The 23,741-nt window shown below is 39.6% G+C and overlaps 1 protein-coding gene across 4 annotated transcripts in view; it reads right to left on the bottom strand.

Moving 5' to 3' along the window:
- Positions 1-23,741, bottom strand: part of LOC140326389 (PML-RARA-regulated adapter molecule 1-like) — a 308,253-nt gene that overhangs the window by 81,762 nt on the left and 202,750 nt on the right. For all 4 annotated transcript variants that reach the window (XM_072404936.1, XM_072404932.1, XM_072404933.1 and 1 more), the window contains one exon: positions 22,807-22,891. In XM_072404936.1, coding sequence (XP_072261037.1) covers positions 22,807-22,891 — 85 coding nt within the window. The remainder of the gene's footprint in view (positions 1-22,806; positions 22,892-23,741) is intronic.

Below are 23,741 nucleotides of genomic sequence, written 5' to 3' on the forward strand. Positions count from 1 at the left end.
TATCTGGGATTAAAATTAAAACACGCAATTCTATAGTCAGAAAAACATGATCACATACAATATTAGAATTTTGTTTTATCAATACAAGTAATTTTTCGCTGATTATTTGAATGAAGGTGTACCTGTTACTTGTGGCCTGTAAACCTCACTCAATTACGAGGGTAGCAGACAGAGACTTTCAATGAGAGGACAAATACAGGTTATTTTCGAATGCAGCACTGTACTAATCCGTATGGATAAAGCATGTACAATGTTACAATTCACAATAGTACACGTATCAATTATATACATATAGAAAGTTTCCACTTAATTTTCAGTGGAATGGAGTATAAATTCTAGACATTGATTCCTAGGTACACATGAGCTGAATGGGAAAAGCAAGTAGAAATCGTGTCCCGACGTGTTTCGCCCTATGTGGCTTCCTCAGGGGACTCGTAGACATCAAAAGTGCAACTGTATGTAGACATCAAAAGACAATCCATGTATTGACATTTAACTTCATTGTATAAGGCATGCAAATATACAATTGTATCACAATATTGAAACATGCATACATTTACAAATAATTCTTTTTGTGTGTGTAAAGTATCATTAGTCCAATAAATCTATACAAGTAAATTTTATTTTTGTGTGTGGCTAGTGATAAGACAATCATATTGGATCACGTTGATATATTGCATTGGGTATCGAAATAAAGAAGCAGGTGAGTGAAAAAGGTATACTTAAACTAAATACAACAGGTGATGATGGTAGTTTGAGGATAAGGGAGGTGGTCTTAGTAAGGAGAAAATGGAATAGTTGACTCTGTTTCTGAGTGGTGTTGGTTACTACCTGGGGTAGATGAAAGGTAAAATCCTGGGGGCGCAGGCACCAGATGGTGGTGCTGTTGTAAGGAGCAGCAACAAGAGGTTTGCTGCGTTGGCTCTTTAAATGCTGCCTGATGTGTGGCGTCTGGATGATCTGCGCAGATGTACTTGGAGGGTTTAGTGTGTCCTCCAGCTGCTGGATGTGTGGCGTGAGGTAGTTCTTGATGCGCCTGCGCGAAAGTTCACGCAAATACATTGGGGGAATTAGCTCAGATGAAGCCCACACGGTGTGCATTAATGATAGATCAAGCTGTGCATTCACCTGCGTGATAGTTCGTGCAGGTGTACTGGGGGTTGAGTAATTATAGGATAAAAGAGGATATGAAGGAAGGATAACATAGCTAAATCATAACTAATAAATGATAATTTATAATTTAAATCTTAAATTAAATACCATTGTTAGAGATGACAAAAAATGGGTTATAATAAAATCGTATTCATAGATAGGCATATCATACATATATAATATTCAATATTATACATCATGTTACATAATTCACATAGATCATGATTACAATTGTTCATGATTATTAACTCAAAGATTGTGGTTGTAGGTATGAGATGATATACCAAAAGTGTATTTATGTGTTAAAATGACTGATATGTGATAGGTAATAAGTGTAGGTAGTCAGGTTTAGGAAATATATAGTGTTATGGTATGTAAGCACATAAAAGAGAGTTAATGAGGTTTAGTGTGTAAGATATAATTATATGTATTGATGAATAAACAGTTCACTACTCAAAAGTTTGGGTACATAGCTAAAAGGGAGGGTGGAGGGGGGAGGGTTGGGAGGCTGTAAAGAGGAGCTATAATTGTGTACCTGTAATGTGTGTTATAGTTTTGGTAGGAAGGGTTTATAGCTTAATACATCATTTAGTCCTGGATATTTTGTTGCTTGTAGGTTGTAGAGGCATGTATGCCTCTTTCTGTTCCTAGAATCCCACCCACCAATGTAAACCAATGTACCACCAATGTACCTCCCATATTCCAGTCCCCTCCACAATCCATCCCTCCCGGCAGCACTATCATTGACCACACACTCTTCTCCTAGTCCCACCAAAGAATTAGATCCATTGGATCAAGACCTCTTAACATCACCAGACACACATCCCCCAATCAAATCCTCCAAACCCCCATAGATGCCTCCCCTTCCCCCGTCATACCCCCCTCCTTACCACCCACTGCTTGTGTTCCACTGCAAACCACAACATCTTCATACACCAACCAAGGAGCCTTACCGAAAACCCAAAAGTCTTTTTTTTAGGCCAACTGCATCCCCATATCTTCTCCCTATGTCACAGGATGTGGAGGTGTAAGAAACACCTGAAGGAAAATAGAAGGATAATGACAAGGAACTAGGTCTCAAAGGCTAGGGAGAGGGAAACGGTCACCACCTATGAAAACCCTAAATCTAGCCCTGACTCCTGTCAGTATGAATAGACCCTGAAGGTGGGAAAACTCATACACCGGAACCTAGGCCCTAGTAGCCCTGAATTGCTCCAGGAGTAGTGGCAGGGTTTGAGACTACTGGTTCCTTCCCAGACGAACGAATCAGCGTCTCTCTGAGGCCCAGTAACCACGAGCACAAGAGAACAACAAAATACCAAAAGCAGTACAACTTATCTTCAATAGGAAATAAATGAGCAGGAACTCAAGAGAGGACTACACACCAGCACTTCCACATCCAAGCAAAGAATATCAAGTGCATAGCATGAAGTGTGAGGCCAGACTAAGTAGAGGAGAAGTAATGACCACAAGCTGCAGCTGAGACAAGAGGTGTGGTCATTACCAACAAAAACACTAAAACAAGTGAAAACAAAGAGACTGTCAGATAACCTCACGTGTAGCCAGTCTCTCAGATCTTCTAACCTCAGTCACGGGAGAGAGTGTGAAACCCCAATACCCAAACAATACTTAATTGATCAGTTCATCTTAGAGAACTTAGAGATTGTCAATCTATCATAACACCATCTCTCAAAACGGGAATGTGATGTTTTGAAAATGGGACTTTCATTTTGCCCTCCCACGAATTATGATAAATTTGAGGTTATCAAAGACATAAAATTATTTGCCCGGAATTTACTTTTGAAATGCATCTATGACCCCACCAAGGAAGACACCTGCACTACACAAGCCTATAAAGATCTAAAAATGGAAGACTTTAGTGTCCTTAGGGACCTTATTCCACTATTCATGGAAAATGAACCAGAGACCACACCAGTGACTTCAACAGCAGACACTAGTGCGCAAACAAATCCCCTTTCAAGGAAACCCAAGTCCAAATACTTTCCTCAACTGTCCCTGAATCCACGCATCCAACTGTTTGTGGATTCGGTGACCACCGACATCTTGAAATCTAACTTAACAGGATCCTACTCTAACCACAACTTCTCTCCAGCTAAGAAAAAAACAATAACAAACCTCAACAACAATAGGAATATCATTAATAAACCTTCTGACAAGGGAGGCAATGTGGTTATTATGGACACTAACCACTACAAATCCATATGCATGAAGATCCTAGGAAATAGAGACTGGTACTCACCAATACCTTCTGATACATTGGAACTATACAAAAACAAATTAATCACAATCTAATCTGGGATGCCTACAATAATATTATCATAGATAAGGATACATCTCCTAGTTCCCACCTTTTACATCCTTTCCAAGATCCACAAGAATATACAAGACCCCACAGGCAGACCCATTGTCTCAGGCATCAACTCCATAGCCTCTCATGGCAGCGAACTTGTTGATGGCTACCTTCAACCTTTAGTAACACTAATGCCATCCTTCCTAAAGGACACCATAGAGCTCCTGAAGTCCAAACATCATTTGCAAGTTCCACCTCACACTACGATGGTTGCCATCGATGTAAAGGCTCTTTATTCGAGCATACCACATGAGAAAGTCATCACCACAATTGCTAAATGCCTTCACAGACACCGACCCACCGAGGAGAAAAAAAACAATTTCATTTTTTAACTGCTCTGATACATCTTAGAACGAAACATCTTCATATTTGACGGAACCACCTACCTTCAAACTCAAGGTGTAGCCATGGGCACTAAATGTGCCCCCTCGTAGGCAAATTTATATCTAGGTGAGTGGGAGAATGAAATGTTTACCAACCTAGACATCTATATTAGTACTCATCCTCTCATAACAAAGATATATTGACGATATTCTCATGTTTTGGACGGGTCCCACCTCATTGAGCAATTCATTTGAGTCATCCAGACAAACAGTTACAACCTCAAATTCACTTTTGAATACAGCAAAACCAGCCTTCCATTCTTGGATGTCCAACTGTCCATAGATCCGGATTTAAAAATCCCAACCTCCCTGTTCAGAAAACCTACAGCCGGCAACACAATATTACACGCCAAAGGCTTCCATCCCTAACCTCTAGTGAAAAGCATCCCCTAAAGTCAATATCTACGTTTGAAACGCAACTGTTCTAACAACTCATCCTTCTACAAGGAGGCAAAAGCCCTGCAGATAAGGCTCTCCCAAAGAGGCTATTCGAAAAAAACCCTCAAGAAAGCATTTCAGAGAGCCTGGAATTTATTAAGAGACGATCTTCTATCCAATATCCACAAACCACCAAGGGAAACAACCCTGGTGACCAGAATCATCACAACATACAGCCAAATCGATCCAGGACATCTGGTCAAAACATTGGCATATCCTAAGATCAGATCCGATAGCAGACAAATTTATAGGACCAAAACCATCAATGTTCCACAGAAAAGCTCAATCCCTTAAGAACACAATAGTTTCCAGCAATTTCTCCGGCAATCCTACTACTATTTTTGGATACAAAGGGAACATTCATGTGTGGCCGATGTCCACAATGCAAGTGGATACATGAGGCCATGAACATCACTCTCCCAAATGGTACCACACACAGACCTAGACACTATAGTGACTGTGCCACACCTGGGGTCATCTATTTACTTCTTTGCCCATGTGGGCCTTCTATATAGGTAAGACCAAGAGGCCTTTACGTAAACGGATTTATGAGCATATATATGCCATTACGAATGGAAAAATCACTCCAGTTAGCTACCATGTAGCTTTGAAACATAAATTTAATCCCCAAGGGATAAACTTCTTTGGCCTAAAACATATCCCCCCCAACCCAAGAGGAGGGGACATCGACACATTCCTACCACAATTGGAATGTAGATGGATTGTAAACCTACAAGCAACAAGATATCCAGGACTAAATGATGTATTAAGCTATAAACCCTTCCTACCAAAATTATAACACACATTACGAGTACACAAATATAGTTCCTCTTCCAGCCCCCCAACCCTCCACCCTCCCTCTTAGCTATGTACCCAAACTTTTGAGTAGTGAATTACGTATTCATCAATACATATAATTATATCTTACGCACTAAACCTCATTTACTCTCATTTATGTGCTCAAATACAATAACACTATATATTTCCTAAACCTGACTACTTACAGTTATCATCTATCACCAAATTGGTCATTTTTACACATAAATACACTTTTGGTATATCATCTCATACCTACAACCACAATATTTGAGTTATATTAATCATGAGCAATGGTAATAATAAAACATGATATATAATATTGAATATTATATATGTATGATATCCCTATCTATGAATACAATTTTTATAATCTATGACAATGGTATTTAATTTAATATTTAAATTATAAATTATCATTTAATAGTTATGATTTTGGTATGTTATCTTATATAAAAATCATCCATGCCAAAGGAATCACCTGACTCATCCTATTCGGAGCCATTCATCCTTCGCATCCTCTTTTATCCTACAATTACTCAACCTCCAGTACGCCTGCGCGAACTATTGCGCAGATGAATGCACAGCTTGATCTATCACCAATGCACACAGTGTGGGCTTCGTCTGAGCTAATTCCCCCATTTTTTGAGCAGGCGCATCAAGAACAACCTCACGCCACACATCCGGCGGCTGGAGGACACACTAGACCCTCCAAGTACGTCTGCGCGAACCCTCGCACACTCGCAATGTCTACATCCAGACGCCACACATCAGGTGGCTTTTAAAGAGCCAACGCAGCAAGCCTCTTGTTGCTGCTGCTCTCCTTCACCATCTGGTGCCCCCAGGATTTTACCTTTCATCTACCCCAGGTAATAACCAAACAGCACTCAGAAGCTGAGATTCCAATTATTCCATTTTCTCCTTACTAAAGGTGCGTACACACTTCCAATTTTTATCGTTCCAATCGAACGACGAACGATTGATTGGGCAAAAAATCGTTCGTAAAAAAGTAACCAACGACGCCGACGAACGAGGAAAGTCGCTGGAAACGAACGACCGGACTGACGGATCGGATTGGACGACGATCGTTGAACATCGTTCGTGTGTACGGTCGTTCGTTGATCGTCCATGTTCAGAGCATGCGTGATGAACGAACGTCCGTTCACTTTCCTGTCGTGCACATAGTTCCTCTATCGCTCAAACGATCGTATCTATTGTGTGTACAATATCTACGAACGATCGTGTCGTTAACTCTATGTGCAGGATCGGTGCTATACGATCGTTCGTATATATCGTGCATGAATGTTCGTCGTTCGTTTTCCAACGATAATAATTGGAAGTGTGTACGTAGCTTAAGACTACCTCCCTTATCCTCAAACTACCATTATCACCTGTTGTATTCAGTTTAACCACACCTTTTTCACTCACCTGCTTCTTTATCCCGATACCCTATGCAATATATCAACGTCCCTTCAGCAACATTTTTATACACTCCATCTCAATCACTTTTTCCCCCCACAAAATATTATTCCCAGATATTAACTATACATTATATTTACAATTTCCAGTTTTTGGATGGATGAGTCGCACCACTGATTCCTTTGCGATCTCCTTGCATAAGCTTCTAATAGTAAGTGCCTGTTAGTTATGTCCTTATTTACTAAAAATTAGTTAAATATTATTTAAAAATTATTAAATTCAATTATTAGCAAAAACAATTTTTTCAAGTGTACTTTTAAGTTTTTCACCTTTCCCAGTGTATTTATCTATTGGACAGTTCATAAAATAAAAATAAAATAATCAACACAATTTACTTGTATAGATTTATTGGACAATTCATACTTGTAAATGTATGTAAATGTAATGTATTTGTAAATGTATGCAGGTTTCAATATTGTGATACATTTGTATATTTGCTTGCCTTATACAATGAAGTTAAATGTCAATTACATGTATTCAAATGTCAATTACATGTATGTCAATTACATGTCGAATACATGTATTGTCTTTTGCATACAGTTGCACTTTTGATGTCTGAGGAAGCCATATAGGGCGAAACGTGTCGGGACACGATTTCTACTTGCTTTTCCCATTCAGCTCATGTGTACCTAGGAATCAATGTCTAGAATTCATACTCTATTCCACTGAATAGATGATGTACTCAACCTATGGCATGGCCCTCAGACACGATTGTGGAATTTTTTAATAAGATCTCTGTAAATAACTTCAAATTGAAATTCACAATACAGTTTAACAAGGTACTTATTCCTTTCCTTGACATAGAGATCTATAATTACTGATCTTACTATTTCTACAAGACTTTTTTGAAAATCAACTGCAGGGAACACTATATTGTTGGCTAGAAGCGCCCAGTCTATATCATTTAAAAGAAGCATCCCTTTTTCTCAATATCTGAAAATAAGGAGAAATTACTCCAAAGATGATGAATTCGAACTCACAGCAAAGGATCTTCAACAAAGACTATTGGAAAGAGGCTATACATAAACGTCTTTGACCTCCGTAGCGGTAACCCCGAGTCTGACTCGGGGTAGAAAATATATGTGTAAAAGCAGTACATTGTATTTCATGAACATTTATTTTACAGTATAATATAATATATATATATATTTTTAATTAATTTATTTCATTTATTATTTTTACAAGATTTTGTGTTTCAAACTTTATTATACTCATACTATTATATTATACTGTAAAATACATTTTCATGAAAAACAATGTACCGCTTTTAGACATAAAACTGGAAAGAAATGTACCGCTAGGGAGGTTAAGGAAAGTCTATAATAGGGTCAAAAAACGGGGAAGAACTCAAATTCTTTATACTACCAAGACAAACAAAGAACTAGACAATCAGATAAGAATTATGACTCAATACCCTGATCAGCATCAGATATTAAAGGATATCTGTAGCCAATTTTGGCCCATTCTAATATCAAACCCACTATTTAAGTAACATTTAAAAGACTACCCACAATTAACTTTTAGGAAACTGCCCTCATTGAGGGTTAAATTAGTACATAGCCATTATGATACGAAAACATCACATACACTATCAGAAAAATCAGAGGCACAGTCCCATGTGGGGGCAAAACGAGAGCCATATTATATCAGGCATTCTGCAGCTGTGGCCTATTTAATGTGGGGAAGACTGAAAGGGAATTCAGAAAACAAATTTACGAGCATATTTATGCCATCAACAATGGTAAAATAATCACCCCTTTGAGTCTCCACATGGGAATGTGCCACAGGTTTAATGTAGATGAAATAAGATTCCTAGCACTTGAAAAAGTTATGCAGTACCCTGGGGGAGGGAGCTGGGACAAACATGTTCTACAAAAAAAATTCAAATGGATTTATTTGTTAAACACAACAAACTTCCTAGGCCTAAATTAAATATTAAGCTTTCTGCCCTTTCTATAAGGGAGGAACAAAAAAGAAGGAGGAGGGGAAGAAAAGGGGGAAAGAAAGGAAAAAGGTTCTTGTTTTTTTTTATTTATGTTAATTTATTTAGAACACTACGGCAATAAAGCATGCAAAGTTAATAAATACTTAGTATAGGTGCATGATATTTGATTATTTAAATTACTAAAAATTCACCATACCTAATTTATGTATGTATAAACTGATGCTCTTTATACTGTTAAAAACATTGTACTATGATGTATAATTAATAAAATGAATGCAGAAGTTCACTGGTATTTGCAGCCTAAGTTATCATATATTTATAAAAAAAAAAAATAATTACAATACTAAAATGTGGAGCAAACAAAAGGGAACCACCTGGGCGTTTCACTGATGTCTAGATTTCTGTACCAAAAGCGGTACACTGTTTTTCATGAAATTTTTTTTTTAAATTGTAGACCTGTAACTTACAGAAATATGTCCCAACAAGGGTCTAGTAGATATCATGAATATAAAAAACGTTTGAAACACACAATCAAAAAATGTACTTTTAATAAAATTTAATAAAAAACACAAAATCAGCTCAAACAAGAATACATAAATAAATCAAAAATACTGAAAATGCAATAATTTGGTATACTGTATAGTAATATATTTTTCTAAAACACCTCCCTAGTGTGGTAAATTTTAAAACAGAGTCCAACGTCACATTCCTATAGACAAAACCACATAAATATATTTTGTATTATTTTGTATTGGATTGGATACAGGACTTTGTATTGAATCCAATACAAAATATTTGAATTTCCCGCTACGACCCCCATCGACGGGCGCATGCATGGACATCATCAGGAATCGCCGAGGGACGCGTACGCGAACACCGGGTATTCTAATTCTTTCCGAATTTTTGTACTTCCATGCAAAAAGTGTTAAATTTTTGGCATGGAAATTTATTTTAGATTGTAGGCTATAATTCACCTAATTACCGCATAACTCACCGAAATATGCCCAGAATTTTATAAATTTAATAATAAATTTTTTTTTTATAAAACAAAAAAAAAAAAACTTAAAAAAAAAAACTTAAAAAAAAATAGTGTATAATGTAATTTAATTGTACAGTAAGTAGCCTATATAATATATATATAATACAATTATAAATATATTATATCAAGATTTCTTTGTTTTGGACTCAATACAGCTTTTTTGTATTGAGCTCAATACAAAGTTATTTGAATTTCCCGCCCCGCCTCCTGCACCGACGTCACCGGGAAACCCCGGAGATCGTCACTGCACTCGCCAGGAGAAGACAGAAGAGGACAGACATGTCCAGAGGAGCTGCGGGGACCGGGTAAGTATATTCTTTCAGTTGTAATCCGATTGTCATACAATATATGTAAGACAATCGGATTGCAATATAATGTTTGTTTACCCACCTGAGAAAAGTTCGGGTTTACCACTTTTTGCAAGTGTTTTTACCCCGAATCAAGGTCGGGTTTAACGGCCAGGTGGTTAATGGAGTAGTGCGTTTACACAGAAAAGCGGTTGCTTGTTTTTTTGTAACTATGTTCTAATAACCCCTACTACGATGCGTGGAAAATGACAGACTAAAAACACCAACCCTCCACTCTCTCCCTTTTAGCCTCTGAAGAGGTGAAGAGGTTGGAGAAGGAACTGCTCCATTAGGATGCGCGCCTTCGCCCTTTCCCTGCTGGCCATCGCTGATTGGTGGAGCGGCTCATTGAGAACTGGAGGGCTTGCTGGATCCCCGGCTTCTTTGCTAAACTACGTCGCCATGGTGGAGTGGGTGGGACGTGCGGGTTGATATCGCACGTCCCTCTACCCATGAGGACCATTTACTTGGCCTGATTCATTTAGTAATGAATAGAGGGTTCCCATTTGAGTTGGATTCTTTCTCTGTGCTATGCCATTTATGGTAACGGCCGTACGTACACAGATAAGAGTACCTTATCAAATTGGACTAGGATTATTTGAAGAAGCCTATTTCTTACAATGAATGGTAGATACAAGTATGTGCTTTCTAATTAATATACTGTGCTGAGAGACACGTGGTAGCGTTTGTTCATTATATTCTATGTTCCTTAATAGGCACTACTTGGTCTATCCAAACATGTGAGAAAAAAGATGTTTAAACTGTGGACCCATTCTGAATGAATGAAGAGAGGGTAAATACTAAGTAATCTATGGCTAAATACTGATGTATTACAGCAAGCACTTTTGCATAGTCATAATAACAGCATCAATAATACTAGAGCTATTATTCAAAAAGTGATTATTAGTGAGTGATTATTTGATATTATCATTGAAGCAATATTCCTTTTTTGTTTTAAACTGGAATCATTTTTATTCGTTTCATAAAAGTGTTTTGCCTTATGTTTGAGGGTACAAATACACATACTTACCTTATGAAAAATTTAATGGCACTTTCCTTTATTGTTAACAAGATAAATATTATTGGCCTACCTATATATATTTCTATACATTTATTTCTATATCAACAAATAAATGTATATGGGAAAGTATTGCTGTCTCCGTCTGCTACCCTCATAATTGAGTGGGGTTTACATGCTGCAAGTAACAGGTACACCTATTCAAATAATAAGTGAAAAATTATTTGTATTGATAAAAAAAAATTCTAATATGATCATGTTTTTTTACTATAGGATTGTGTGTTTTAATTTTAATCTCAGACATACCTGTATTGTTTCGTGAAGAAGCGTCATTAGTCTGTGAAACGCGTAGAAGGATTGTGGGTGTACACCATCCTTTCAGGGGGAACCCCTACAGGAACATCCTTGGTTTGCATGTATTTTAAATGTAATAAGTTTTAATGTTCTGTTTTTAAGTACCGTATATGCAATAAAGTCTAAAATAAAATTTAATATACTAAGAACTGTGTGATAATATGAATTAATTTTGGCCTTAAAAGTCCCACTAAAATTCCATATATATTTTTTTGAATTGACACATTTTGGGGATGTGGCCTTGAAATAATGAATAGGCTAAATATCTTGTTGTGAATTCTTTACATTTTGGGCCTTCTTTGCATTGCACAGACATTGTACTACAAGACTATAGTGATAGGAAAGCTACAGTTCACCTGCTATAGGAGAATGATGTACTGAACAAAAAAAAGAGCTGCTAATCTGTACAAAGGTATCTCGGTAATTGAACCCTGACCCTGAGCCTAAGCTAACTTGGCCGCCCAACACTACTCATCCAATACTGCACTCCCACCCTCTCTGCCTCCCTCTCCACTCCCCACTTATACACGAGCCTTGGACGCAAAGTTCCCCAGCATCCCCATAGACGTACAGCAGGGCTGCTGGTAAACAGCAGGGAGGGGTAGGGCATGGCTCCAGGATCGACTCGCATTGCCTTTGCGATCGACCAGTAGATTGCGATCAGCGCGTTGGGCACCCCTGCCTAGGACAATCTTCTGCACCATCTGAATGTAGGCTTGTTTTCCAGTTTGATGACGTATATCCTGTTATATCTGGATTTTTGGTCTGGGCATGGACTTGCATTCTAGCTTGGAAGACATGAATCCAGATGACCCCCATCCGAATGCATGGTGGACAAATCCGCGCTTCCTCCTACAATGCTATTTATAGCATGGTGGCTTTTGGTTCCATTTATAGCATCAGAGCCCCTGTTTGGACTGCAAGTGTCACAGATAACAGGGAGGGGAGGGAAACAGAAAGGTAAATACAAGGGACTAGGCCTCCAATGGCTAAGGAAAAGGGAATAGTCAACCCTTATACAGACACCCTAACCTAGCCCTAACTCCTGACAGTATGAATATCCCCTGATGGTGGGGAACCTAGGCCCTAGTAGCCCTGAATAGCCCTAGGAGTAGTGACTGGGCTTGAGACTACTGGTTCTTTCCCTGGTGAAAGAACCAGTGTCTCCCTGAGGCCTAGTAACAACTAAAGAACAACAAAACCAAAAGTAGTTCAACTTATCTTAATAGCAAAATAGAGAAGCAGGAACTCTGGAGAGGACAACACACGCATAGAATGAAGTGTGAGGCCAGACTAAATGGAGGAGCAGTAATGACCATCAGCTGCAGCTGATACAAGGGGTGTGGTCATTACAAACAACAAAACAGAAACAAGTAAAAACAAAGAGACAGATAACCTCATGTGCAGCTTGTCTCATGGATCTTCTAACTTCAGTCACGGAAGGGACCGTGACAGTACCCCCCCTTCTACGGGTGGTCTCCGGACACCCAGGACCGACCTTATTCGTATTAGCCCTGTGGAAAGCTTTCACTAGGCGACTAGCATTAACGTCGGTCGCTGGAACCCACATTCTTTCCTCTGGACCGTACCCCTTCCAGTGAACGAGATACTGGAGAGATCTGCGGAGAATTCGGGAGTCCAGTATCCCGGCAATCTGAAATTCCTGGATTACCATCCACCATGACAAGTGGGGGAGGCAAGGAAGACGGTTTCGCTGGTTCGACATATCTCTTCAACAGTGATTTGGGGAACACATTATAATTCTTTAACGCCTGTGGCTGTTCGAGACGAAAGGCAACCGGGTTAAGAATGGCGGAGATCTTATATAAACCAATAAACCTTGGACCCAACTTCCAAGAAGGTACGTTCAACTTAATGTTTCTTGTGGACAGCCACACAGAATCACCCACTCTTAGGTCTGGACCACTCATACGTCTCTTGTCAGCCATACGTTTATACTTGTTGCCCATCTTTTTTAAATTATTTTGAATTTTCTGCCAAATAGATGACAAAGAAGAGGAAAATCTTTCCTCTTCAGGAATGCCTGAAGTCTCAGTACCAGAAAATGTGCCAAATTGCGGATGGAACCCATATACCCCAAAAAACGGCGACTTATTTGTGGACTCCTGCCTACGGGTATTTATGGCAAACTCAGCCAAAGACAAATATGAAGACCATTCCTCCTGATTCTCTGAGACAAAACATCTCAAATAAGTCTCTAGATTCTGGTTAGTGCATTCCGTCTGTCCGTTCCACTGAGGATGAAAGGCCGAAGAGAAGGACAATTGCACCCCCAGATGAGTGCAGAACACCTTCCAGAATCTGGAAACAAACTGAGTCCCCCTATCAGACACCACATCCGAGGGAATACCGTGTAGCGTCACAATGTTATCGACAAACACTTGTGCGAGGGTTTTAGCATTAGGTAGCCCTGACAATGCAATAAAGTGTGACATCTTACTGAAGCGATCAACAATCATCAGAATCACGTTTTTTCCCGAGGAATTCTCGAACACCTTGTGTCATTATTGGTATGGAACAAACAACTTCCCCGAAGGACAAGAATCCAGTGCATCTCCCTCTGCCTCAAGATCGGGATAAAGGGCGGATATTACTACTCCTTCAGACAATATCAGACCAGGATCTTCCGAATCACCCCCCCATAAAAGCTACGCGACAAAGCGTCCGCCTTGACGTTCTTAACCGCAGGGCAATAGGTGACAATGAAATTGAACCTGGTAAAAAACAATGACTATCTGGTCTGTCTTGGGTTCAGATGTTTAGCCGACTCCAAATACACCAGATTTTTGTGATCGGTAATTACCGTAATAGGATGAATCACTCTTTCTAACCAATGACGCCATTCCTCAAAAGCCAACTTAATGGCCAGCAACTCTCTATTACCTACGTCATAATTTTTCTCTGGATTTGAGAGTTTTTTAGAGAAGAAAGCACATGGGCGTGTGACACATCAGGTTGCACCAGTATAGTAGCAGAAGCAAAACATTCCTGAAGCAAAACAGCTGAAAAGGCTTGTAATGCCGCCTCCGACCAGGCTGAGAAATCTGAACCTTTCCTCGTCATGTCTGTTAAAGGTTTAACCACAGTCGAGTAATTAAAAAAAATTTACGGTAGTAATTGGTGAACCCCAAAAATCGCATAAGTGCTTTCAGATTTTCGGGTCGATCCCAGTCCAACACCGCACAGACTTTTTCAGGATCCATATGAAAACCTGAAGATAAGATTAAGTAACCCAGGAACTGCAACTCCGGAACTGCAAAAACACACTTCTCCACCTTCGCATACAATTTATTCTCTCTAAGGATCTGTAACACTTGTTTCACGTGATCCTGATGAGTCACCATGTCTTGAGAATAAATTAGTATATCATCCAGATACACCACAACAAACCTGCCCACCAGATGATGAAAGATGTCATTAATAAAATGTTGAAAACCGCATTGGTTAACCCAAAAGGCATGACCATATTCTCAAAATGACCCTCAGGGGTATTAAAGGCCGTCTTCCATTAATCCCCCTCTCTGATCCTTACCAGATTATACGCCCCCTCTTAAATCCAATTTAGAGAACACCTTGGCGCTGACAATCTGATTGAACAAATCCTGGATTAAAGGAAGGGGGTAAAGGTCACGGACAGTAATACGGTTAAGCTCACAGAAGTCCAATCATGGCCTCAGAGTTCCGTCCTTTTTCTTAACAAAGAAAAACCCGGCGGCTACTGGAGATTTGGATGGTCCAGCATGACCCTTAACCAAACTCTCCGTAATATATTCTTGCATGGCCGCTCTTTCGGGTTCAGAAGGATTATACAACCGACACTTGGACAGCTTAGCTCTGGGAATAAGGTTGATGGGACAATCATACTCCCGATGTGGAGGTAACTCCTGGTCCCCACTTTCAGAGAATACATCAGAAAACTCAGCAATAAACGAAGGTACAACCTTAGTGGTTACAACAGAAAGCAATGTGTTAAGACAGTTGTCTATGCAATAATCACTCCAATCAAGAATCTGTCTTGCTTGCCAATCGATGGTAGGATTATGTTTGCTTAACCATGGTAAACCTAGTACCAACGGAGCAGGCAGACCCTCCAGCACAAAGCACGAGATAGATTCTTGATGAAAATCACCCACCTTTAAACGGATGTCCTGCACCATTTGTGACAAACATTTCTACCTGAGTGGAGTGGAATCAATTGCAAACACAGAGATATTTTTGTCTAATGCACTAGTTGTTAACCCATGCATACGGACGAACTGACCATCAATTAAGTTAACCCCTGCCCCGCTGTCAATAAACACTTCAATTCCCACAGTTTTGGAGTCTAGCGCCACCTCAGCAGACAGGAGAAATCGAGTACTACCGGTAAATGACAAAAGTAAATTCTCTGGTTCCCAACACAGACCACCAAGTGAGAGATGAGGGTTAAACACACATTTTTTTTTTGTTTTGACCTTGGCACTGAACATAAGGACAGATGTTGACAAAATGTCCCGGTTTTCCACAGAAAAAACAGAGTCCCTTCTTATGCCCAAAGTTCTTATTCCCAGGTCCAGAGGTAGCTCCCCCCAACTGCATAGGTTCTTCACTGGACATGAACTCAAGAGTCTCTCCACCCAATGCGTCAGAGGAGGCCGCCATCTTATATGATTGTACGTCCTGGGATTGAGAAACCTTAGATCTCCCCCTCAGGCGTCTATCCTACAGGTTTAACTATCGTACAGCAAGGAACATAGCCGCATCCAATGACCCAGGATATTCGTGAAACGCCAATGTGTCCTTCAGGCTCTCAGATATCCCTTGACAGAATTGACTACGGAGAGCCGGATCATTCCACTCAGTATCCGTAGCCCACCTCCTAAATCCAGAGCAATAGGTCTCCGCAGAACGCTTACCCTGCTGCAAGCCACGCAACTTGGTCTCGGTCACGGAGACCCGATCTGGATCATCATGGATAAGACCTAGCTCTCTGAAAAATTAATCTACCGACCGGAGGGACTGAGATCCGGTCGGCAACGAAAAAGCCCAAGACTGAGCATCGCCTTTAAGCAATGAGATGATAATACCCACTCTTTGACTCTCATCCCCAGAAGAGTGTGGACATAGTTTAAATATAGTTTGCACGACTCCCCGAACTGAATAAAATTGTCGATTCCCCCGGAAAATCTGTCTGGGAGCGCCACCTTGGGTTCAGGGCAGGCCTGATTCCTGCTGTCAGAACTAGCTGCCTGTGGTCTCTGTATGTGTGAGATGGTCGTGCAGAGGTCAGCTACCTTCAAAGACATCCCCTGCAGTTGTGCGACCAGTGCAGAGATCGTATCTATAGTTGCACTGACACAAACAAAAATAGCGGTTTTGGCGGTTGATAATGTCACGGATAACAGGGAGGGGAGGGAAACAGAAAGGTAAATACAAGGGACTAGGCCTCCAATGGCTAGGGAAAAGGGAATGGTGACCCCTTACAGACACCCTAACCTAGCCCTAACTCCTGACAGTATGAATATCCCCTGATGGTGGGAATACTCATACACGGGAACCTAGGCCCTAGTAGCCCTGCATAGCCCTAGGAGTAGTGACTGGGCTTGAGACTACTGGTTCTTTCCCTGATGAAAGAATCAGTGTCTCCCTGAGCCCTAGTAACAACTAAAGAACAACAAAACACCAAAAATAGTTCAACTTATCTTAATAGCAAAATAGAGAAGCGGCTCTTCACATCCCAGAAGTGAATATCAACCGCATAGCATGAAGTGTGAGGCCAGACTAAATGGAGGAGCAGTAATGACCATCAGCTGCAGCTGATACAAGGGGTGTGGTCATTACAAACAACAACACAGAAACAAGTAAAAACAAAGAGACAGTCAGATAACCTCACTTGCAGCTTGTCTCACAGATCTTCTAACTTCAGTCACGGAAGGGATGGTGACAGCAACGTCCTGTGTACAGCACCTAGGGCCCCTGTTTGGATTTATTTGTAGGTATATATGTTCTTCATATGACTTCTGGGTAAAATTTTTTATTCTTACTGGCGTATTTTCATCATATAATTGTTTTTCTTGGTGGAATTGTTTGTTTTCATCTTCAGCTTTTTTTCCGTTAATAAAAGTTGGACATATATTGGTAAGAGTATATTTTCTTTTTCATTTTAGGATCTTTTTTTTTCTTTAAATATTTCCCTAATTAGATATTTTGGTTATTACAAATCCCTACAAATTGGCATAAGGAATGCCAATAAGGAATGGGTGAACGTAAAGTATCTAAGTGTTTTTATTTATTTAAGTGTAGTTACAATACAATGTAAAACAAAAATTGGGGTTTTATGTGGTCCAACATTTCACATATTCATTATAGTTAAAAAAAGGTCACTATATTTACAAAGCATTTATTAAACATATATCTATTACATTGCACCACAAAAACAAGTGAGAATAAAAAGTCACACTGGTAATAAGATATTGCCATGCAAAAATGCTATAAATCTATTAATTCATCTCAATGTGTTTCAAAAAATATCTTGGTCAGGAGGTATTTCCATACTGTGCTTGATTATGGCTACAATGGTACATGTGTATATAATAATATTATTTGACAAATAATAAAAAAAATACATAATATTTGCAAATATAATACTTTTTATAACCACCTGGTAGTTAAAAAGTCACATATTTTTGAATAATTTGTTGGTTACAAAAAGTAATATATTTTAATATATAATAACCACTATGAGGTGGTTACAAATAGTAATATGTTTTTGTATTTTAAGAACTTAAGTGCTATTTATTATTGATATATATATATATATATATATATAATTTATTTATAATTGTAGCCAATATCGAGTGCAAATTATGAACACTACTCCTGACGAAGATATTATTTGAAACGCATTGAGGTGGCAACTGTCAGAGTTGATGGCTTTATTGCTCTTTCGGATGGCAATATCTTAATACCTATGTGGCTATTTATTCTCACTTGTTTTTAAAGTGGAATGTAATGGATATATGTTTAATAAAGGCCTTGTAATTGTGATAACTTTTGTAGTTTAATTACTCAGTGAAATATTGGTTCATATACAGCCCCAATTTTTGTTTTACATAGTTTCCTTTAAAAGTTGACTTTAGGGGTGAGGTCACTGCTACATTTCAAAACATTTAACTTTCAGATTGACTTTCTTTACAGTACCAGCATATATACAGAGGTAAGTAAAGAAAGGTTTGCCTAAAATAAATATCTTAAATAAATCCGAAAATTCCTTGTATACCTAAAGTATTAGGAGGAGAGCTGAAGAACAGCTGCAACCCTCTTTTTATCTCCTGATCATTATTATTATTTTTATTAATATACAAGATGTATATAGCACCAAGACATTTTGCAGCACTGTCTACTAAATAGGGGTTGTAAATGACAGACAGATACAGACAGACAGTGACACAAAAGAAGGAAATGACCTTGCCCTACAGATCCTTCAATCTAGGAGGTCGGGGAAGTAGTACACAATTGGAGAATAAGAAATTGTGGGAAGTAGTGAGGGTTTTAAGAGATAGAAGAAGACGAGTAGGCAAGTTTGAAAAGATGGGTTTTGAATGCTCTTTTAATGAAGCAGAAAGTAGCAAGCCGATTAGGACAAGGAAGACCATACCACAGAGTCAGAGCAGCTCTAGAAAAGTTTTAGAGCTGTGCATGTGACCAGTAGTGTTGGTCGAATAGCTCATTATTCGATTCGGCAGCTATTCGCTCGAATATAGCAAAGAAATTCGGGTGGTCGAATGTCAAAGTCGAACACCATTAATGTCAATAGGAGGAAAAATTCGGGTTTTTTTCAGCACTTTGTAGAGCTTCTACAGCCTCCAAACAGATGTAAAAAGATACATTATAAAAGGATACATAAAAAGATACTTGTAAAAAGATACATTGTAAAAGGCTACATAAAAAGATACATTATAAAAAGATACATAACACTATTACACACCCCTGTACTTCACATGAAGATTAAAGAGCACCTGTCAAATCAATTTTAGGCTAAAGCTAGGTACACACTTCCAATAATTATTGTTAGAAAATGAACGATTACGACCGATCAACGATTATGCACAATTATACTTAAACAATCATATTGTGCACAATTCTGTACATGCTGTAACAATATGATCATTCATATATAATCCACCAACAGTGTCCACACACTAGATACAATCGTTTGAACGATGCAGGGAGGGACATGTAAAGGAGAAAGTGTACCGCAGAAACATGCACAATCACTGAACGACAAGATACTGTACACACGATAGATAGTGAAAGATCGTCGGCCAATCAGATCCACCGTGGTGGTCGTTCATTTCCAACGACAATCCTCGTTCGTCCGCGGCCTTGGTCACTTTTTTTTGGCCAATCGGTTGTTCATCGGTCGTTCGTCAGTCGTTTCTAACGATAATTATTGGACGGGTGTATGCAGCTTTAGTCTACACGGACTGTTTCCCCAGCGTTTAACCTGAGGCTTTTTAAAGCACATGTTTGAAGTCCCAATGCATTCCCATGGGCTAATCTACACCAGGACGTTTCCTTCAGGCACGTTTTTGAGCGTTATCTTAAACGTTGCTTGCAACATTTAAAAAATTAAAACGCTGGATAAACACGGGAAAATGCTTTCATTGAACTCAATGGAGGCTTTTTCAAGCGTTTTTAAGCTTTTATGACAGCTTCCACTGAAAACAATGGGGGCTTTTATAAACATTTTTAGCAGGACTTTGGAATCTGGAAGCCCCCTTTAATAAGGAGACTCCCAGATCTCCACCGCCCCACCCTGGGGAATGAGTACAGGGGTACATAAATCCCCTTACTCATTCCCTGAAAGGGTTAAAATATAAGTAAAAAATAGGACAAGGCTTTAATGTTAAATTATTTTATTAATGTGTGTGTGTTTGTGTAATTAAACTTTTTTTTTTACAGGTTATCCCAATGACAGGAGGATTTCCAGGGTTGCAATGAACAGAGCCCTGAAAATCCTCCTGACAGTGAGGGATTGCAGGGCACTAGGGGTTAAATGAGGACAAGCCTCTCCATTCACCCCTAGTGCTCTGGCTGAGGTTTTACATTTCTCAGCCATTCAGCACTAGAGATAAATGGGGAGACTTGTGCCCATTCATCCCTAGTGCTCTGTGATTGGCTGAGAAATAGGAAATCCTGATGACAGCTCAAGCATCATCTGTGACGAGTGATCAGGGGAGCAGAGCTGTCAGCATAGTAAAGCTCCGCTGATTGCTCTGCTTCCTGATTGGCTGAGCAAAGGGAAACCCTGATGATGCTTGAGCTGTCATCAGAGTTTCCTATTTCTCAGCCAATCATAGAGCAGTAGAGGTATGAATGGAGATAGTATCTCCATTCAACCTTTATTGCCCTCGTATTGCCTGCGGTTACAGCTAATTGAAGGCACCTGCTTTCAATTAGCTGTGACCGCAAAGTTCCCACGGTCCAGGAATCCCACAATGACATTATGATTCATAATGTCATTGTCAGATAACCTGTAAAAAATAAAAAAAGAACAAGTTTAAAATAAAAAAACACATACACAACACAAAAAATAAATACTTTAAGAAAAAAAAACATTTTTTTTTTCCCCCCGAATTTTTGCTATTGAATCCCGTGTTTTTCGGGTCGGGTCTACCCGAATTCGAACAGCCATATTCGGGTCAAATATAGGGACAACCCGAATTGGAACATCAACACTAGTGACCAGGTTATGAGTGAACAATTTATTGGTAGGCCAATGGAGGAGTTAAGAAAGCTGATGGGGGTGTATTTTTCTACCAGGTCAGAAAGGTAAGTGGGAAAAGAACTGTGGAGGGAATTGAAGGAAAAGCACAGGAGCTTGAATTTGATTCTAAGGTGAAATGGAAGCCAATGGAGAGAACTAGAAAGAGAGGCAGCAGATGGGTAGTGGTGGAAAGGATAGATAAGTCCAGCTGCAGTATTCATAATAGATTGTAGAGGAGAGAGTTGGGTTAGGGAAATACCAGAGAGTAGGATGTTACAGTGGTCCAGACGAGAGATAAGAGCATGTTCAAGGAATTTGGTGGTCTATGGGGGCAGGTAGAGAATGATTTTGGAGATGTTGTGTAGATGAAAGTTACAGGACTTGGAAATGTTGCGAATATAGGGGGTAAATATAAGGCCAGAATCAAAGGTGACACCAAGACAAGTGCCTGAGGGGAGGGATGAATAACAGTGTTGTTAACAGGTAGAAATAAAACAGGGAGATTTGGAATTGGGGGGGGGGGGGGATGATGAGTTCGCTAGACTGAGTTTCAGAAATCTCTCAGCCATCCAATATGGCTCACAGGCAGCATGAAACCTTTTCCAGGACTGAAGGAGACAAGTCAGGGGTGGACACATCAGCATACATATGATACGGTACAGGAAGATATGAGACTACCGAGTGATGTGAGACTTAGCTCCGATGAGGTCATTGGCCAGTTTAGTAAGGGCTGTTTCGATGGAATGGGCAGCTCAACAGCCAGACTAGAATGTGTCAAGGAGAGAGTTGGTGTTCAGGTAACCAGTGAGTCTTTTATAGACAAGGCGCTCAAGTTTGGAAACATATGGGAGGAGGGAGATAGGACGGTAGCTAGAAGGCGGGGGGACATCCAGTAAGGGTTCTTCAAGAAAAGGAAAGCGTTTAAAAGTGAAGGGTTCGATACCAAAATAAAGGGAAAGGTTGAATAGTTTGGTTAGTGCGGGGGCCAGGGTGGAGGAATCGGCACCAAGTAGATCAGGCAGAATTGAGTCAAGTGGACAGGAAGTAGATGGAGATGACTTCATCCAGACTACCAGGGCTGGGGAAGGCTAGTGATGATTTACAGGTGGAGGGGGTGGATATGGTTCAGTAGCACAGTGAGCAGTGAGTCTGATTTTGACAATTTTATCTCTAAATTAGGTGGCTATGTCTTGAACAGATAAGGTAGTTGTGGGAGAAGCAGGTGTGGGGTTTAGGAGGTAGTAAATTGAAATTATTTATTTATTGAGAGAAACTTAAGAAGTAACTACAAATACTCTCAGAAGGAGCAATCTTTGAAATCCTGTGTCCAATTACTACAACCACCCAGTTCAATAAGTGGCACTAATTTGTCTGCTAGGCCTGCTCTTTAGCCCTCTTTCTTCTCCATTTGAAAAAAAAAACAGTGTTTCCAAGGACCTTGTCTATATGCAATTCAGCTAGTATAATGTGTCACTGCAATCACTTTGCCTCTCTCATTGTAAAAATAAAAGTGGAGGAATTTAACAGCCTATTTGCACCTATTTTATGGCATTAGTGCTGAGACGTGCAGAATATCTCAACTATTTGGAGAGTCAACAAAGATCATTAAAAAACAGTACGGAAATATGGAAAAATATCATATTAAATAAATTAATGTATAGTTGCTGTATTTTATAATTCCTGTCTTTTTAATACCTTAAATTTCTTTCTCATTTCTTTCAGTTCTTTATCTTCTGCCTTCGTATTTTTTACATTTTCCTTTTTTGGAACTTCAGGTTTACTGTTTAAAGAAAACAAAAAAGTTAGAATATAAAATAAAATTGATTTGATTTTTCATTCCTAGAAAACTTTTTTCCCAATGCAATGGTTAAAAGGTAACATTTCTGTCAGATTCATATATCTGTGAGCACAGGGGTGATTTTCTCTTACTTCCTGTAAAGTCTTACCAAGAGGGTGTGATTATTGTTGGAACACGAAGGCAAAAGGCAGAAATTCCTACTCTTCCTCACATTATAAAAATGTGTTTTGTTTATCTGATACATTTTCCATCACTACCTGCCCTACCTAATAGGAACACAAATGACAATAAAAGCTTAAAACAAAATCCATCCAAAACAACATACCATCCAAAACAAACTTTTCAACCGGAGTTGGGCTTTAACCTCCCGACCGTTAAGCCCGACCTTGGTACGGGCTAAAAAAAAGTGCTATTTTGGTTAACCCCGAGATTTTCCCTACATTAAAATCCCCACTTACATGGTCCCGCTGTGCTCATCCAGCGCCGTGTTCATGTTCCAGCGCCGTCCTCCGTCGATCCTCGTCCGTCGATCTCCCTCTCCAGCGTCGGGTGCCTTCTATACCAGCGGGACCGGTAAGATGCCGGCCGGCTTCTTACCTGGTCCCGCTGATCGTCCCGCGTCGTTCTCCGTCCAGCGCCGGGTGCCTTCTGAAACGAGAAGCCGTCCAGCGGAGAAAAAAAAGCCGCTCGGCTTCTCCCTGCGTGCGTGATGACGTCGGCGCGTGTCATTCATTTTGTATTGGATTCAAGTCATTCATTCATTTTGTATTGGATTCAATACAAACTCCTGTATCCAATCCAATACAAAATAATTCAAATAAATACAAAGTGT

The sequence above is a fragment of the Pyxicephalus adspersus genome, chromosome 3, assembly GCF_032062135.1.
Source record: "Pyxicephalus adspersus chromosome 3, UCB_Pads_2.0, whole genome shotgun sequence".
Classification (NCBI taxonomy): domain Eukaryota; kingdom Metazoa; phylum Chordata; class Amphibia; order Anura; family Pyxicephalidae; genus Pyxicephalus; species Pyxicephalus adspersus.